Below are 18,615 nucleotides of genomic sequence, written 5' to 3'. Positions count from 1 at the left end.
ATCAACCTCCACATGTTCCTTTGAGTCATTTACGGCCATCACCCTCAACCGCTTCAACCGCTTCAACCGCTTCAACATCTTTCTAAGACATGGGCAACGATTGGATTAGCAGTAATTTAGATGTGCGTATCTAATACCCACTCATGCATAATTCACCCCGTCTTCAGCTCGAAAAGATCGACCTCTATCTCTACCGGTCAAAAGTACGTTTGCCGACTAGAAAAAACAGCCTCTGACTACTAATTAGAAACCTCTATGGAAGCCCGTATCCGCCTCCGTTGGTGTATTCGGTGGTTCAGTTATATCTCAAGCTATTCAAGCCGCCACCCTCGTAACCGAAGACAGGTCCGGCGAACGTTACGGCCTCCATTCCTTTCATTGCTATTTTCTACTAGCTGGTCAATCCACGATGCCAGTCGTCTATCGTGAGTGAGCTTTCTCCCACTTAACCTAATCTCACCGGCTATCAACTTAATAGATGTACAGCCTTTACGTCTAGGTAAAAGTTATCAGACGTACTGCGTTAGAGCCAGCCAAGATGGCAATAACATATTCACTCTCACTGCTTCTTTTGCTCAGCCAGAACCTTCTCAGCCTAAATTTTCCATCAAACCACCGGCCGACATACCTCCACCAGAGGAATGCGAGTTGAGTGAAGACAGATGGCAGCGCTTTTTGGATAAGTATCATTCCAAGCTAGACAGTAAGCTGTCTGAAACCATCATAGCAAGAATAGATGTCAGTTTTAAGTTTACTCTTAGCTAGGCACAACTGAAATCACACAGGAACGTCGCACGTCAGATGTCGCTTTAAAAGACGCATCGAAAGTCAGTCAGTATGACGAAAAGGGTAACCTTAACATTTCAAATGAGTTTAGCTGGTGGATCAAAGCGAAAAGCTCACCCGGTGATAAGGATTCAAAGCAAAAGGTTGGTAAAGCTTTTAACGCGTAACTGCGCTTAAGATTAAAAGGCAGTATTAGCGTACATGTCGGACTTGAACTTTCTGCACACGGTCGCTCACTCCCTTGGGTTGCGTCAGTATTCAAATCTCGGCATGATTACTTCACTCGATCATTCCATGTGGTTTGTGAGTGGCACTTTCATATGCTTCATCTGCTCATTTTTTTCACAAAAGTACGACAATTTCGACGCGGGCGAGTGGCTCATATACAGGACTTTTTGCCCAGTTTCAGCACACGGACGCGGAAATGTGCAAGGAGAGTTTTGGTCACAAGACGGCAGACTAGTAGCTTTAACAGCTCAGCAAGGTTTAGTTCGTGAGAAGAGACCTGAGGCCCGTCTCTAATTCAACTTATGCCAATCTTCTGCTAAGCTGCCAATTTTATGTAGTAATGTGATTGATGCTGATCTTGATGATACCAATCATAAATGAAATGCCTTTGAATTTTGGAAAGTTTGATAGTAATTTTCTTAGCTATCTCATTTCTTTGGCTACTGAGCGTTAGTGAAAATATTTTTAACAACGCAGAACACACTTTCTTCTTATTGATAAACATAGAGTTATTCTTGGCTGCTTGTTTCTTCCTGTTGTGTGCTGCCTGGATAGCTTTCTTCTGCTCATCATCTTGCGCCGTGCCATTGTGCATCATTGTACGAGGTCCTTTGCCAGGCTCAACTGATACAGACTGGGAACGATTGCTGGAGTCGGTGTCCATGTTTACTGATTCAAGAACTGGTGCATTGACCAACTGATCTGCTGAATCTGACCTAATACCTGGTATGTCACTATTCTGATCACCATCAATGTCTATTACGTTGCTGTCATTTTGATTCATTTCAGCGGCTTTCATCTTTTTCGCCATGCTGGATCCACTCTCAGCAGTCGCTTTGCGCTTTACGGGAGAATTGCTAGCTGGAACAAGGTTGTCTGGTATTGATTGCTGCTCAACCTCACCCTTATCGTTCTTTTTGGCGTTGTTGCGAACATCCTTCTCGAATCCTGATGGGTGTTTGGCAGGTTGCTTGGCTTTCGCAGCCACATGATTCGCTGGCTGTTGGAAGTACTTGGCATTTACCTGTTCACTGTTAGCAGTGTTATTAAAGCGTCTTCATGTACTCACTTTCTCAAGTAAATTTCTACCCTGTGCATCGCCAACAATCTTCTTCCATGTTTCATCGTACGACAGCCTGTCAGCATTTCCTACTATGAACAAGGACGACTGAGCACGAGTCAAAGCAACGTTCATACGTCTCATATCTTTCAAGAAACCGATAGGACCTCCACTGCGATCCTTGAAAACGCCATCGTTATCAAATTGGGAAGATCGAACTGTGGATAATATAATAACGCTCTTCTCTTGACCTTGGAAACCATCGACGGTATTTACATCAACTTTGGCTAAGATATCTTTATCTGTGTTGTTAAACCTGTTCCTGAGTTTTCTCTTGATATTGAAGACTTGCTGTTTGTATGTTGCAATAATTGCGACTCTGTAATCCAATGAAAACTCTTCACCAAACTGTCTCTTTAATCTCTCATAAAGCGATATGACAAGATCTGCTTCGCCATCATTCACGTAGGAATTATCTACGCGCCTTTCAGAACCTTGTGCGAAGTCAAAGAACCTGTAAGTTCCGAATAAGGCATTATCGTGCCACGGAGCCTTAGTCTTCTCGGCCATCCTTAACCCATCTTTTAACTGACCTTGGTAGAATACAGCTGAAGGCAGTTTGGATATATCTGGATGCATACGATATTGTTCGTTCAACAAATGCACGCATCCTTTGTTAGTCTCCATCAGTCTGACAAACAAAGACCTCGAATATCCTTTCTTGCTAGCTTCAGTGGACATTACAGTTGGAGGTAACTGATGCTGATCACCAATTAGTATCGGTCTCTTACATCCATATTTGAATGGAATTAGCGCTGACACTTCAACAGCTTGTGCTGCTTCATCAATAATCACAGTCTCAAAGTCAACCGGCAACTCAGCTAGATCTCCTTTACCAGCACCTGACAATGTCGAACATACAACATCAGCTTCCATCATGACTGCTCTGCGATGTGTTCGTCTCGATGCATCTCTAGCTTTGGCAGATGACTTCTGCGTATCTCTGGCCTTATCCAGCTTGGTAGATATCTCATTCCTCTTGTCGCTCAACTTCCTCAACTCTTCTTTCTCACCTTGAGTGGCTGTCCCTTCATTCTGCTGCTTCTGGTTGATAGTGTTTCTGATCTCATTAATGCTGTTTTTACACTGTGTCAACTGGTCTCTATAGTCACCGACCATCGATCCATTGTCCATGCTGGCACTTGTCGGATCCAAGTTGACGCGCTGATCTACCAACTCCTCTAGCGAGCGCTCTTTAGCAGAAACTGACATTGACGAATCTGCACCTATTCTGATTACGTTCACTTCTTTCATGTCACCATTAACACCCCTAATAGGCACTTTTAGTCTATTGACAACTTCATCAATAGCAGCGTTAGAAGGTGCGCAAAGGAGTATTTTTGGAGGCACCCAGCCATCAGCCGCATTTGGGTTGGCTTTGCTGACTATAGGCTTAGGTCTCATGCTCAAAAACTGAGCAACTAATGCCAGAATGGTCTTAGATTTACCAGTACCAGGTGGACCTTGAATGAGACTGAAAGAGCCATCTGCAGGTGTACAGAGGGCGCTAAGCACAGCATTAGCTTGTGATTCGTTAACTTCCAACATTTTCATCGTTTTTTTAACTGTATCACTATCTAACTGCAACTTATCTTTGATTACGGGATTGAGAATCTTATTCATCACAGGCCCGTAATACTGTAAGCCTTTCAACGCACCATATTCTCTGTATAGCGTGCTGAGCGAATAGAATTTCTGCATTTTCCACTTGTGCTTATCTTGGAAAGCAGCAGATCTGCGCAGCGGTAACCACACTGTCACAATGAGATCTTGATGTCTGCGCTTGAAACTTTGCACCTTAGCGATGAGATTTTGACATGGATGATTCTCAGTCGGTGCTCCTGATCTTTGGGCACCAGGCTGGATGCCATCATCTTTACTCAGCGTCACCAGCTCATTCTCGCTCAGTGAGTACTGGGATGGCGCATTGCATTTGACATTCAACACAACTTCCGCATAATCATTTACAAACGTCTTAGCGGAAACGTAGACAGTCACCGTCTCCTCCACTTGTACTGCCGATCTGGCTTGCTTGAGCTGCTCAGATGTCTCTTCGAATAGAAGTGGTCGCATTATGTCCCAATAGTGAGTGTAGTTTCTGAAGTCGATAGGGATCCGTTGTGTAGGATCAAGCGAACCGATCTTCATGTTAGGATCGTTGTAGTCAACATTGAGCAGGAGTTTCTGTAAGTCGCTGATATCAGGATCGAGTCTCTGACGGCGTTGGAATGATTCATCACGCTTCGCATCACTCTTCAATTGTTGCTTTTTGGTTGACGTTCCGACTAGAGGATCGATAACCTTGGTACCGCCTCTTCTCTCTTTCACAGCTTGCATCTTCTGCTTGGCCTGCTCAGGATTCAAATCCATATCCTTCAAGCCACCAGGGTCACCGCCATCATCGGATGATTCTGACTCTTCCTTTTTATTACCGCCGTATGTTAGCCTCTGTGGAGCAACAAAAGGTTTACGCGCTTCGCCTTTCTTTGTGGTGAGTCCGGTGAGAAGTGGCTTACCAGCAATTTTCCTCATAAATGGATTCTTTACCTGCTCCGCCTGTTTAGCTTTCTCTTGACGCTCCCTTTCGTGCTGCTTTTCCTTCAAAAAATCAGCCGGACTAGGCTTCTTGTCAACACCCAGTGCTTTCTGCAATTTACCAAGCGATGGCTTCTTATCGATGATCTGCACATCCTCCTCATCACTCTCATCGTTGAATGTAGAAAGGTGGTACTTGAGTTTACTGAGCGAAAGATGTGATAGCTTCATCACAGAGCCTCCAGGTTTGTTTGCCTGACGATAGTAGTCCTGTGATTGTGAGGTCAGAAACCAAGATACAGAACGCGAGAATCAAGAAATACATTCAGCATCTCCAAAGCTTTCGGTGCAGGTAAACATTCCGACTGTTTAAATGCTGAAAGAGTAGAGTCGATAAATCTGAAGGTAAACTCTACGACTGTCATATCTGTTGCTCTGAGCCAGCCCACAGACTGAACCAGTACCTCATTTAAGGGTTCGAGCTATTGGGTGTAAGTGGTAAGGAGAAACTTACACAAAAACGTACCATTTTTGAAGAAACTGAAGTAATATACCTCTGCAACTCTTTTTCAGAATCAAGAAGAACACCAGCAAGTGTGATAGATTCACGCATCCATGAAATCATTTCCTCCTTGCCACAATATCTGTGCCACTTGGGAGCCGATTTGAGTACACACGATGTAAATCTACAAAGCTCCACCCAATACTCAAGCAAAGCTTGCTTGATTGCTGGTTCTCCACCATATCGATTGAGGAAGCCGGTTGAAGAAGAAGCGATCATCGGCAGTATTTCTTCATTCTGATTTGATATACAATTGGCAAAGTTCAAGGCCTCGAGATGCAAATCTGCGACCGACAAGAATGTCTTGCATTGTGCAGCTACACCGCCTAAGAAAGTCTTGGGGTGTTTGAATAGCATCCATTGTATAGCCTCAGATTTTTCATCTTGATCTGAAATCATCTTGAGTAGACTGATTATAGGCTCGTGGATCTCTCCGTTGGGTGATAGGTATAACCGCATTATTGCCATTTGCACATTCGGAGCCTTAAGCGTATGTTCTAATATCTGAAGGTGTTGTGTCGAATCGTCGAGATAATTCTGTACCAATTTTCTGAATTGGAATTGCATAGTATTAATCGCATTGTTGTACGCCGACCTAAATGTTAATAGAGTGTTCTTCATCCGAGCGGGAACAACTGTTTCGTCGTATTGACTATTTTCCAGCTGCGAAAGGTGGCTAATCGACGACAAATTTGTTAGGATTAAATTCCATGCAAACTGATCATCGATATTGTTCGTAAGGCCAATAACTGTGTATACTGCAGCCCAAATTTCTGTCGCAATGATAGTTTTCTTTGTGTCAAGTTCTACTTTTGGTTCTTTGGGTACTTTTTTCCGCTGACGCTGCCTCTCGTAATCTTTCCATGGAGTAAATTTTGCCATGAAGTCATTTAAACCGCGCTTTAGGCGAACACAATCTTTTCTTAGACACAGTCGCAACAAACCTCTTGTGGCTTCTTGTGATTTGCCACGTGCTGGGTTGCCTTCTTGTAACAAAAAGGCCGTCTCGAGCAAGCTATTCTTGTATATGCTTAGAATTTCAAAAACCAGTTGCATTTTTCGCTCATTTCCTTCATATTTGTTTAGGCATTTCTCTAAAACGCCAATGATATTTTCGTAGTACTTGTATTTGGTGTTCTCGCCGCCGTTACCAGTGGACTCGAAACCTCTCCTAGCAATACTCCTTAGGGCTGAATCATGTAACTCATGGACATCTTCGACATTCATAACGAGATTCGACCACCAATTGAGAGGCCAACTCATATCGTCATCGTGGCGGAAGGTGACAGGCTGTGTCACCAGAGGCCTGTAAAGTGGATTATCCAAAACTGAATTCATCAGTCGCAGAAGTAAAACTGAATGCTCGTCGTCATTTTTCTGCCTCTGCTGTTCATTATACGAGTCCACAGACCAGTATGTTTGTTTGACAGATATGAGAGCGACAAAACACCTCAAAAGTGGTGTAAATGTCCTACCCCTAACATCACATAGGTGCCTCTGTACGTCTTTCAATAACCCAGGACAAAATCTGCTGACTTCCTCAATGGCACTTGAATCCATAGCGGCTAGTGTCTTGGCGAGGACGGTCCATAGTACTTCCGGGTCATCCTGTATAGGCCACTCTCCATCAGCGTCGAGATTCCCATTCTCTCTATCGACAATAAGCTTGAGGATGTTGCGAAAAATGATCAAGTACACCTTGGCATTTTCCTTGGTGATTGGTTTCCAAGTATGTCTATCGATCATATCGTTCGCCCATTGGCTGACGTCTTCATTGTCAGATGCTGTCAATGCGAGGATCGTCGGTGGGGGTGGGAGGTGGTCCATGAAACCGACATCGCCTTGAAGTTTCGGGAGCATAACGCTGATGACTTCTCCCATGAAGAAAAATTCAGGATGCAAGATGCACATGTGGTATAGTGATTGGTTAATGTTGTCTAAGCTGATGAGTGGAGAAGCTGTTTCGGAGAGAAGTGGTTGATAAGCTTGAGCTTCCCATCGGTAGATGTTTGAAAAGAAGCTATTCAGCTTCTTGTCGCTGATATTGCGGAAGTAGCTGGAGAGTGTTAGTGTTACGGTTTACTGCAAGTAAATGCACAATACTCACATGTATCGAGCCTGTAGCTTGCAGAGCTGCCAATCCAGTACCCTGTGAGGATTACTAAAAAGCTGTTGAAAGAGATGATCCTGGTAAATCAGTAGCTCCTCTTTGGGTGGTAAATAAGCGAATAGACCTGAGCATTCCTTAAGTCAAAACTCAAGCGCCAAACCAAAACTAACGCGTAGCAAATGCCGTGGCTTCTGTAAGAATACCATTCCCGTTGTATTTATCGCTAAACCAATCAGGTTTCTTCTCGCCATTCTCCTTGCCCTTTTCAAATAGGAATTCAGAGATAGGTGCGATAACGTGCTGCGTGAACTTGAATAAGCCACCCATCTCTCGCCATTTCCGCGGTACCCACAGATACTTCGTCGTTGTTGAGTGGCCTCTGCCTGGCATTGCGCAATATGTGCTCTACTGGCATACCCATCACGATAAGCAGATGGAGACGAAAACAATCAAATTATTTAGATTGACCGTGGTCGTTGTCGAAGAACAAAGAGCGCTGGCTATCAGCCTTGAGGACATCTGAGCCGCGTAGTTGGTAAATATCTTTTTCAATAAATTTAACATTGCCGTCGTTATCGACGAGGATAAATGTGATGAGCCTCGTCGCGTATATCGCCTTGATATCGTCTTTGTTTGCTTCATCCACAGGAATCGGATTGGCGCCCGGACGCATAATAATTGGTGGGATTCTCGCGCTGAATTGAAAATGCTGTCTTGTCTGCATTGGGTGTACCTCATTGGAGATAGCATTCTCGAGTGTATCGAGTAGCTCCGTCTCTTGCATATCGCGCTCAATTGACTTGTCGAGGTCTTCTTTGCCGCGCTTTACTTTGTGCCACTCTGACTGTGAGGCTATCTCGTCGTTGGCGTCTACATATCCATTCGACATGCCTCCAATGTCCTCGCTAAACATTCCGTGGTAGTTTGTCGATATCGATCTGTTTGTGGCGTAGCCGTAGCGCACGTTCCCCTTTTCGGCCTGAATGAGTAACAGGTTAAACGGCCCCACTTCGTCTTTGATTTTTGAAACCTCTTCGAGATCGTCTTCAATGCTTCTGCCGCTCTGGAGACAGTCTCGCGTTATCGCTCCCCTTGACTTGAGCAATTTTCCGTCTTTCGGGAGCGGTTCAAAGTAATTTGTGCTGTTTCGCTGTTAGTAGATCTATTCAGATATAGATTTACCCACAGCGCTGCTATTTTGCCCGACTTGCTCACTCCAATCCAAGTACCCTGCATTAGCAGATCAATCCCGGATATACACTCCTCCTTGGAATCATCACCGAAGTTGTGCACTCTCGCTGGCTGTGTAGGCCTTTCAAGCCACTCGTCTCTATTCGCAGCCAGTGCACTTGGTCAGTCAGCAGCAGCCATAAGTCAGCGCACAAAGCGCATCACCCACAGCTGGTATTTCGAGTGTCTGTTGACAGCGTAAACTACAATGCACTATCACTCTCTCAGCTTTGTCTGGCTTGCTACTCTCCACCAACCATTCTCAACGTCAGTCAGGTACATTTATAAAAGCAAATCAATCCTTATTAAACATCAAATTTTTCAAGCCCATGAATCACTTTGTTTTGGATATCCTCTATCGCCTCCTTGGATGTGTTCAAGCTGGCCATAAAGTAGACCGTATCACCAAGAGGTCTGGAGTGGATACCTTCGCTAGCCAGCGACGCCAGAAAACGCTGTCCTTCTGAACTCTCATATCCTTTGCCTGATGACTTGAGATGTATTATCAACACGCTACCCAAAGCGACGACGCCATCGACGTTGTTGAGGTGTGATAGCACTTCCACAGCCTCAGGGGTCCATAAGCTCCAAGCACCGCTCTCGGTATTACTGCCCCATGCAACTCTCGATGCATGCCATTCATCACTCTCTGCTAACTTGTTTATCTCATCCAACGACGCATTCGCAACAGCGCACCCAATAGGATGGGCGGTATATGAGTGGCCGTGTAACAGCGCTTCTTTCTTCTCCTCCCCTAAAAAGTTGTCGAACAGACTCTGTCTTGCCAATGTTGTAGAAAGCGGTACAATCCCGCCAGACAATATCTTGGCATAAGCGGATACATCTGGGTGGGTGCCGATTATAGACAACGGAGTTTGCTGGCCGAGTCTGTATAGACCCGCAAACACCTCGTCGAAAACAACCGGTAATCCCTGCCAGTCCTGTCCTTGAACGTATGCATCGCCAGCTTGGTTGGCGAATAGCTCTTCGTTGTCACGCACTGTATCAACGAGTACACGCTGAAACAGCGGCTTAAATTGTGTAAGATGGAAGTATTAGACGTAAAACCAACTCACATCAACACAGAGCATACCTCCTGCGCCCATAACAAGTGGTTCCATGACGAGTGCACCGAAGTGTCTGCCTTCTTCGACGAGCCTTTCGAGAGTGTTTTGAATGGAATCTCTGTAAAAAACAGTCAGAGTCGTTTTTAAACGCTCCTCTACGCCATAAGCACCAGCGATAGAGTCAGAGATAGCCATCTCCCAATAATCGCCATCAACAGCAGCACCCTTTGGTACGCCCATACTTACTGCGCCCTTCAGAACTATCTCTCCACTCTTGTACTTGATGAGCGGTGAATCAAACCAGAAACCGCCTCTTGGGGAATACCATTCGACTGCGTTATTGTATACAGATGGCTCAGAAGCATCCATACTACCGATAGTGTCACCGTGGTAGCTACCGCTCAATCCGAGCACGCCTCTATTCGCAGCACCATACTTCTTCGAGCAAGCTCGGAGGGCTATTTTAAGGGCTACCTCCATAGCGGTACTACCGTTATCAGTAACGAAAGCCTTGTTAGCCCACCCGCTACCCGGGCCTTTGAGGAGTTTTTCGCAAAGTTCCAGTACAGGTTTGTGCGTGTGTCCAGGTAAAAGCACATGACCGTACCGACCAGCTGCATGTGCAGCAGCCAGAGCGAGTGTAACGTTACCGTGGCCGAGTGTCTGCGTCCACCAAGAAGCACTTCCGTCGAAATCTTGTTGTAGTAGATCCTGAGACGCAGACGCTGGTCTGTGAACATCGAAGTGGTCAGCATGTGCGCTGTCGATAACGCCGATCTGCTCAGCGGATTTGATGTGGGAGTGTTGAGCAAACGGATACCAAATACTGTCTAGTGTGCGTTGTGGCATTGTCTTGATTTCCTCAATGCGCTTCTTGTGGCGTGTGTCGAGTTCGTCGAGTGTGCTCAACACTGCACCGTCGCCGTTAGACAGACTGCTGAAATATGCTTGGAGTGCTTCCTGGTCATTTAATGCATTGCTGTCTTTGGACGGTGGTTGATCTATCACTGCGACATGCACGCCTCTCTCCCGTCCCCAATCACTGAGGTATTGGTAGTTGGCGTAGTACTCCTCCCTAAATACAAGGATCGCTTCTACGCTATAGCCTCGCATATGCAGACTCTCATAGGCAGCTAAAGTAGTGCTGATTCCGCCCAAATGCGACGAGGCTATGAGGATGGTAGGGAGACTTGCCGGTGTTGTTAGATAGAGCAAGACGAGAGGGAAAAAGCCTCACAGCAATGACCTGTAAGCATCAGCTTGGCTGGTTCCAGTTAAAGTTGGAGAGTGTACGCCTGTGTCTCAATATCAACATGCAGCCTCGGAAAATCACCGGAAACTCACCACCCGCAGTTTCGACGTAAAGAGAGTGAGAGTTGTTTAGACTGGCTTTGCTGCTAATGTAGTTTCCAATTGAGGTTGCAAAATCCTTATCGGACGGAGGTTTTTGGGTTGCGGATTCTCTGCTAACGGCTAAGTGAGGAGAGACGGGATCACTGTAGCGAAAGAGAGTGTGGTTGTGTATTCTGTCGTTATTAGAGAAGCGCTGGAGAAAACTGAGCGGGAGTCAACAAACACTCCGCCGAAATGGAAAGTACCCACGCGTCGTCTTGATCAGCAGCAGGACCAGTACTGACAGGTCTGTTTGGGAGAATGAGAATGTGCCAAACTCCAGCAAATAGCAACTTACTTCAAATAGAAGATGTTGTTCTTCGTTCGCTGCGATTCTGCCAAGACAAGAGCAGTTGTGATGAGAGTCTTGCCAACGTCGGTGTTAGCGCCTGCGTGGATGGCTGTGAGTTGCTGCACTTTCAGTCTGCTCACTGGCACGCACCAAATATCTGATTAACTCGCAAGTGTCTGTATAAGTGAGGCATGTTGAATATATCCGATATCTAATGTTTAATAGTCCAGTTGATTCCGAAAAAGCCGCTGTCCCTAAAAGTCCTTCGATCGGATTTTGAGTGTGCCGGAAAGTTGCGATGGCTTATCGTTGACGCTAGACGGCCATCACCGAGAAAAGAAAGAAAAGAAAATGATCAACAAGCACCTATTCAAGCCACGCCAGCAATTTAAAATACTAGTTCAGTCGAGAAGCCTTGCAACTCAACTCAATCCCCATCCATTTACCCCCAACGGACCAGTAAATAGCTCGAAGGAGCACAAGGATGGTGATATACGCAATGACTGGAATAGGAATGATATCCAGGCTATATACCAACAGCCTCTCCTCGAATTGGTTTACAGAGCAGCCAGCGTACACCGCATGTACCACGAGCCTGGAAAGGTTCAGCTGTGCACTCTTATGAACATCAAAACTGGCGGTTGTTCAGAAGACTGTAGCTATTGCTCTCAGTCTAGCAGATACAGTACTGGCACTGAGGCTGGAAAGCTACTCGCTTTAGATCCTGTCATTCAAGAAGCTAAGCGCGCTAAAAATGCGGGTTCTACCCGTTTCTGTATGGGCGCAGCTTGGAGAGATGTAGGCGGTCGCAAGCGTGGTTTCGATAGAATCTTGGCCATGGTTAGGGAGATCAAGGGTATGGGTATGGAAGTCTGCACCACGCTTGGTATGCTCTCGTCTGAGCAAGCTATAGCTTTGAAAGATGCCGGCCTCACTGCATACAACCATAACTTAGACACTTCAAGAGAATACTACCCGGAGGTTAGTGGCTTGCGCGTTTACGTTGCTTTATCTAATAAAATTCCAGGTCATCACATCTCGTTCATACGATGACAGGTTGAGCACTATCTCAAATGTCAGAGACGCAGGAATCAGCGTCTGCTCAGGTGGTATTCTCGGTCTTGGTGAGCAGCAAGATGACAGGGTTGGTTTGATCTGGGAACTCTCCCGTCTCCCTGAACATCCAGAGTCTTTCCCTGTCAACGCACTCGTTCCAATAAAGGGCACACCATTGGAAAACAACACCCCGGTTGCAGTTGAGGAGGTCGTCAGAACGATCGCAACAGCTAGAATCGTCATGCCAAAGTCAATTGTCAGAATAGCAGCAGGAAGAAAGATGTTTACTGATGCTGAACAAGCAATGTGTTTCATGTCAGGTGCTAATGCCATCTTCTCAGGCTACATGCTTACTACAGACGGTGTCGAGAAAGATCAGGACGCTGAGCTGTTTGAAAAGTGGGGCCTTCAACCAATGAGACCTTATGAGAATGTCGAAGACACCTACGAAAACAAAATCCAAGCTGCTCCTTCTCCACTCCAACAAACTCAACAAGCTTAAGCTGGCACAATAGCAGTAAAATATCTTCTCTTCCTCTTTCTCAAATTTAATTTGGTTGTATTACATAAAGCTCTTCGTAAACTCAATGCAATGTACTTTTGTTTGCATACTTTATTTGTACTACTAATTAGAGTCCATCGTACATCTTAAAATATAGAAAAGCGCTTTATAGTAACTAGTGTTGCTTATCTTCAGCTTTCTCGTTTTCTTCTTCTAATTCCACCATTTCTATGTCGAGTGGGTAAGTCAACAGTGCAGCAATACCCGACAAGAGATCAAGTTCTTGACAATCCGTTAGCAAAAAAAAAGCACTGGAAAAAACACTCACTATGTCCTGATTCGTGCATTGCACTAAAAATTAACACCTCAGTACCACCTAAACCCCTAACATCTTCAACCATCCTAACGAAGCGCTTCCTTTCAGCAACGTTTTGTGATCTGTTGAGGTTAAAAAGTTATGAGAGCAGTAACGCACACCCACCTGAAGAGTGAGTCAGAGATTAGAAGTGTGCCCACTGCACCTCTGTCTATAGCTTTCTGGACGTGGTCAGGGCCATACCAAGCGCGGTTCTCATCAGTGATTAGCATCTTATTGAACCTTAATTTATGATTAGGAGTGGCCCATCAAATTAACACTGACCTACTTATCAAGCATCATACCCTCACGTGCAAATTTAGTATCTTTCAGCTGGTTTGCAACTTCAGGACTTTTAAGAGCCTCGTTTAGAGCATGTACATTCGCTGAGCCAGTGTTAACTTTTAAAAACTTGGGTCGAAGTGTCAGAATGCTCTTGTCGCCATTGTGTTGTGCATTGTCTAGGAGAGTTTTGACGAAGGAGTCTCTGGCAAATGAAGCACCTGCGAATAAAATAACGCGAAGGTTTGTACTGAGAGGAAGGATATGTTTACTGAATGCAGCTGCGAGCTGTTCATGAAATTTTTCCGTTGCCTTGATTTGTTGAGATATGGGATGAAAGACAAGAAAAGAGGACAAACCTTCTCATGGGCTGAAGACATGCCTTTTCGTTTACGTGGAATCTGTGCATCAATACGCTGCTTAACCACCGTCATATGATTGGTGAGCAAACAAATGGCAGCGTTGCCTGTTTCACTTGGCGTTGGCAACTAAAAGTGGGAGAAAAGACACCCACCTTCTCCAACGAGTACAGCAGCAACTTCTGCGCCAGCACCTTCCGCACTAGCCTCCTCAACTCGCTGTAGATTGATACTATCCCAACCATCCGGCCCCTTGCCGAGTTTGAAGTCCCTCATCGACTCCAAATCAAGCGTATGGAAAGCACCGAGCTTAACGTGTGGATTCTCACTTGTAACGCGTCCAGACAACTGAAGCTGAGCATTCTGTGGTGGTTGGTTGGATGTGCCTGGGGTGGATTCCGTGGTGGACGTTGCAGAAGGACTAAAGAACGTTTTCTCGACCTCGATAGTCAGCGTGAGTTTAACGCGCTGGGAATCCGTAGAGCCGGTGGACGATGTATTCACTACACGTCTAAGTTGAGTGAGAATGAGAGTCGGTGGCAGTGGGAGTCACAACAGTACACACCTTATCGCACCAGCCCTGACTTGGTCGCCGGGTCCAATAAGATTGTAGCAATGCCAAAGGTCTTCGTCCTGCGTCATATCAGAATTCTGCGTAGACTGGATATCAGGCGTACTTCTTCAGGGAGGAGCGTTACCCAGCCCTAATAAGATGAGCTATTTAAATAAACCAATCACAATACAGTAATTACTCACAGACTTGTCCCTTTCTATGTACTTTTTCAGCAGCTTCATCGTTTGCCTTTAACCACCAACAACTGCAATGTCCGCGCGTGAGGAGCTTAGAAAGAAGCGTGAGCTCGAAGAGGCACGCAAAGCAGGCACAGCTCCCGCAGAGCTCGACGAGGATGGAAAACCAATCAATCCTCACATCCCACAATACATATCACAAGCTCCTTGGTACATGGACACGGGCAAGCCTGGTCTTGGTCACCAGCGTCTCAATAGAGAGTACGACAGCTCTGCCGATAAACTTAACAAGTGGTACGATCGTTCTGCCAAAGGCTACAAAGCCCAGCGTTTTAGGAAAGGCGCTTGTGAGAATTGCGGTGCAATGGGTCACTCTAAGAAGGATTGCGTTGAGAGGCCCCGGAAACGTGGTGCTAATAAAACTAACAGCGTCACTCAAGCGGATGATGTCGTACATGACATTGCCACCGATTTCGACGCTAAAAGAGATAGATGGAACGGCTATGATCCATCTTCACATAAAAGAGTCGTTGAAGAATATGCCGCCGTTGAGGATGAACGGCGACGTATTCAAGAAGATGAGCTTGATAAGCAGAATAGCATTTCCGCGGCCAAAAAAGTCGTTGACGCAGGCAAGCAGAAGATCAAGGATGAGTTCGGTAGCTCAGATGAAGACGAAGATGATGAGGATAAATACGCTGATAATGCTGACGCTGTCGGTCAGAACGTCGACGCTAATAACCGGATCACGGTTAGAAATCTGCGTATAAGAGAAGATACAGCGAAATACCTGATGAATTTAGATATCGAATCGGCACATTATGATCCAAAAACTAGATCTATGAGAGAGGCTCCTCATTCCGACGTTAAGCCTGAAGATAGTGCGTTCGCTGGTGAAAATTACGTCAGAGATAGTGGTGATGCTGCCGGTATACAAAACACACAACTCTTTGCATGGCAGTCTGCAAGCCGTGGACATGATATGCACGTTCAAGCCAATCCAACAGCCACTGAAATGGCTCATGGTGCATTCAAGGTGAAGAAAGAAGAAATCAAGGATACGCACAAAAATAGCATGCTCAACAGATACGGAGGTGAAGAGTACCTCAGTGCGTCTAATATACCGAGAGAGATTCGCTTGGGTCAGACCGATGAGTATGTTGAGTATTCGAGATCTGGTCAGCTACTTAAAGGAAAGGAGAGGGCTGTTGCCAAATCTAAATACGAGGAGGATGGTGCGTTAAAATGTTTTACTATGATATCTCTCTAACCAATTATAGTCTTCCCTGGAAATCACAGCTCAGTGTTCGGTTCGTGGTTTAGTGTGCAAAGTAAATCTTGGGGATACAAGTGCTGTCACTCAACGATATACACATCATACTGCCAGGGCGAAGCAGGCAAAGAGGCTGCCAAGACGACCTTCTCCAGACACGAGATTGAGGAAGCATCTAAACCGCAGAAATCACTCGCAGATCAGCACAAAGACAAGATTGCTGCTGGTACTGCTGATTTGAAGGGCAGGGCAGAGCGAGATGGCAATAAGTACGGATTTACAAAAGACCCACAAGCACTGGGTGATTTGGATAACGATAAACTCAAGATAGCAGTCGATCGTGAGCGAAGAAGAAAGGAGAACAAACTAAGCAGAGTCGAATTAGAGGAAGAAGCAGCCAAAGTCGACGGTGGTAAAGTCACAGCTGAAGATATTGAAGCGCAGAGGCTGGTCAAACTCGATGAGGATGATCCGCTTCGTCATGTCAATGCGAATGACGTGCTGCCATTGTAAGATAGAGATTATGTATTTTTTCAAATTGTAAGAGTTGTACAAACGTAATTAGTGATATTGGGTGCGGCATTGTTGCTTTTCTAATTTCCGGAAATCCTTGGAACGGAATACACAATCTGACTCAACATAGGATTGTGTTCAAGGTTTAATGCTTATTATGAAGATCTCATAACTGAGGAGTCTGTATTTGTCAGTTTTTTTTTATTGGATGTGCCATCATTGTAGAACATTTTTAAGTGTCTAAGTGGTAAATTAGATGCGCAATCTCACACTTTGAAGCAATGGCATGGACGCCGAACAACGAGTAATCGCATTTTGCTGCTGTTGTTACTGTGTATATCACATTCAATGATAGTGGGCATATCTTGTGTTGTAAGACCACAACGAGGATGTTTGACGCGTTTGAAAATAATCCACCAAGCAGTTCACCCATGAAGTCGAATATTCAATACTGAGTGATGATTAGTACCACGTATTTGAACTATACATGCTCATGCAATTATTCCAAGTCCCTTTCGTTAGAAATTTTAGCTTTCAATGTCTTAAATCTGAGCAGTTTGGAAAACACATTGTCGATCCTGCGAAAATAGAAATATATTTCAACATTGAGCTTTTCGAAAGGGAGGTGGGAGTCTAATCTTAGATTTTGGAACAAAGATGTCAGACAAGTATATTTCCTTGCAAAAGGGATCTCTGTGATGTTATTAGCTGTCGATATGTCGCTGAAAGCAGCTCCAAGTAGTCCCCGAAGCATTTGTGTGAGTTCTTATGGTCTCTCTTGTCAATTATCGTCGATCTCGGCCTAGGACCAAATAAATTGGTAAGCCGATGAGCGGACCCTGAAAGAAAAATTTAGGAGAGCAAGTGGACAAGATAGGCGTATACTCAACAACATTTCAAACCAATGCTATAGGAATTTTGTACAGATGGATTCTTCTTTACTGGTTGCATTTAGATAAGTGGGCAAAGACTCAAAGAAGTAAGATTCGGCAATTTTACGATAGCAGCAATTCGGTTTTTAAAAATATTTACTCAAATGCTCCTACACTCTGATTTTCATATCTTCCACCCAATCGATGAGCCCTCGCTCTTTGTTTGTAGGCAGTCACCACCTCCATGCTACCATAGAAGAAGGCAACTAGCAAAGCAAAACCAACGAAGGCTAAAAGCGATTCAAATAGAGGAAGGCGCAAGCAGAAGTGGTCCATCGAAGGATTCAAATATTTGGCGTTACCCAATGAAATCAAGCTGATGATCATGGATTTCCTCGATAAGAGCTCCTTGTCTGCTTTATCTCGCTTATGTTCCGAGCTTGTCAGGTTCGATGTACCTCAAAGATATAGTAATGTCGTCATCAGACCCCACTTCAAACTGAGACGCTTAAAGTGCTTGATCGAAAAGGAGGATGCGGCTGCAATTTTTGAATTTCTCAAAAATGTGGCAAACACTAATTACAAGCTGTATGAAATGAAATCAATTAGCAGTATCTCTACACCGACTACGTAAAAAACATCACGAACGACGGCGCCTGGACCAAATTGAGGAAATCACTTCATCAATCATGAACTTAAACATCAATAAGCTTACTTACTTAAACAGCGAAAATAATTTGGTGAGGGGTTTCCCTTCAATCGAGAGAACATTACTGTGCTTTCTTTTGGTATTCTTAGAGTAATGTTTATGGAAAACGAAGGTGAATAGCCATCAATAATGATCAGAGGATGTCCAAATCTTACCCAGTCGACGATTTACGTTGTTGAGTTCCCCTCTCAAATTACGTTCAGCTCTTACGTGTCTGAGTTTCTCCGAGACAAGCTAGGAGTATGGCTTGAAGATCATGCAGATGTCTCAGTATCTATTGTTGGTGTCACTACTCAAGCTGGAAGATATTTTGGTCAGTTCTACGACATTGACAACGGAGTCGGTGAGAAAGCTAAGGCGTCGAATCACTCAACTATTTGTGGCAATCACAGAACTCTACTTTACAACCACGTGGTGTCACTAGCAAATCTAACAAAATCATGCCAAGATTCGACTCACCAGTAAACAAACTAAATAGAGATCCTGATATTAATGATGCCAACTTCGAGGACGCAGACATCAACGTTGATGAGAATAGAGCCTACTTTGATTACTTATTCTCCGACAAAGAGGCAGAAATATTATAGGCGCAGATACTAGTAATATCAGATATCCACTTCAA

At 44.8% G+C, this 18,615-nt stretch overlaps 7 protein-coding genes across 7 annotated transcripts; 4 read left to right on the top strand and 3 right to left on the bottom strand.

The window, feature by feature from the left end:
• Positions 1-89: 89 nt before the first annotated feature.
• Positions 90-1,308, top strand: J056_000829 (Acyl-coenzyme A thioesterase 8; the record flags this gene model as incomplete). The annotated part of the gene is made up of 7 exons (XM_009270457.1): positions 90-122; positions 168-203; positions 248-425; positions 479-738; positions 786-929; positions 973-1,089; positions 1,138-1,308. The coding sequence occupies 7 exons, from the start codon at positions 90-92 to the stop codon at positions 1,306-1,308; spliced, it is 939 nt and encodes a 312-aa protein (XP_009268732.1).
• A 134-nt stretch (positions 1,309-1,442) lies between these two features.
• On the bottom strand, positions 1,443-7,762 carry J056_000828 (Helicase sen1; the record flags this gene model as incomplete). Its single annotated transcript, XM_009270456.1, has 8 exons — positions 1,443-1,454; positions 1,499-2,038; positions 2,084-4,939; positions 4,993-5,151; positions 5,196-7,287; positions 7,339-7,465; positions 7,512-7,641; positions 7,694-7,762. 8 exons carry the CDS (start codon positions 7,760-7,762, stop codon positions 1,443-1,445), a joined length of 5,985 nt encoding a protein of 1,994 aa, XP_009268731.1.
• A 33-nt stretch (positions 7,763-7,795) lies between these two features.
• Positions 7,796-11,515, bottom strand: J056_000827 (uncharacterized protein; the record flags this gene model as incomplete). Its single annotated transcript, XM_009270455.1, has 10 exons — positions 7,796-8,483; positions 8,528-8,689; positions 8,741-8,784; positions 8,910-9,602; positions 9,648-10,827; positions 10,876-10,933; positions 10,983-11,194; positions 11,241-11,279; positions 11,329-11,419; positions 11,473-11,515. 10 exons carry the CDS (start codon positions 11,513-11,515, stop codon positions 7,796-7,798), a joined length of 3,210 nt encoding a protein of 1,069 aa, XP_009268730.1.
• Positions 11,516-11,673: 158 nt separating this feature from the next.
• On the top strand, positions 11,674-12,880 carry J056_000826 (Biotin synthase; the record flags this gene model as incomplete). Its single annotated transcript, XM_009270454.1, has 2 exons — positions 11,674-12,303; positions 12,350-12,880. The coding sequence occupies 2 exons, from the start codon at positions 11,674-11,676 to the stop codon at positions 12,878-12,880; spliced, it is 1,161 nt and encodes a 386-aa protein (XP_009268729.1).
• Positions 12,881-13,055: 175 nt separating this feature from the next.
• Positions 13,056-14,671, bottom strand: J056_000825 (Protein dom34; the record flags this gene model as incomplete). The annotated part of the gene is made up of 9 exons (XM_009270453.1): positions 13,056-13,162; positions 13,209-13,318; positions 13,362-13,478; positions 13,525-13,829; positions 13,877-13,983; positions 14,032-14,387; positions 14,442-14,509; positions 14,554-14,580; positions 14,633-14,671. 9 exons carry the CDS (start codon positions 14,669-14,671, stop codon positions 13,056-13,058), a joined length of 1,236 nt encoding a protein of 411 aa, XP_009268728.1.
• A 28-nt stretch (positions 14,672-14,699) lies between these two features.
• Positions 14,700-16,412, top strand: J056_000824 (Pre-mRNA-splicing factor SLU7; the record flags this gene model as incomplete). Its single annotated transcript, XM_009270452.1, has 2 exons — positions 14,700-15,861; positions 15,907-16,412. 2 exons carry the CDS (start codon positions 14,700-14,702, stop codon positions 16,410-16,412), a joined length of 1,668 nt encoding a protein of 555 aa, XP_009268727.1.
• A 1,710-nt stretch (positions 16,413-18,122) lies between these two features.
• On the top strand, positions 18,123-18,580 carry J056_000823 (uncharacterized protein; the record flags this gene model as incomplete). Its single annotated transcript, XM_009270451.1, has 2 exons — positions 18,123-18,332; positions 18,386-18,580. 2 exons carry the CDS (start codon positions 18,123-18,125, stop codon positions 18,578-18,580), a joined length of 405 nt encoding a protein of 134 aa, XP_009268726.1.
• Positions 18,581-18,615: the final 35 nt, after the last annotated feature.

Source organism: Wallemia ichthyophaga, assembly GCF_000400465.1.
Source record: "Wallemia ichthyophaga EXF-994 unplaced genomic scaffold scaffold12, whole genome shotgun sequence".
NCBI lineage: Eukaryota > Fungi > Basidiomycota > Wallemiomycetes > Wallemiales > Wallemiaceae > Wallemia > Wallemia ichthyophaga.
This window is presented reverse-complemented; position numbering and strand designations above follow the sequence as displayed.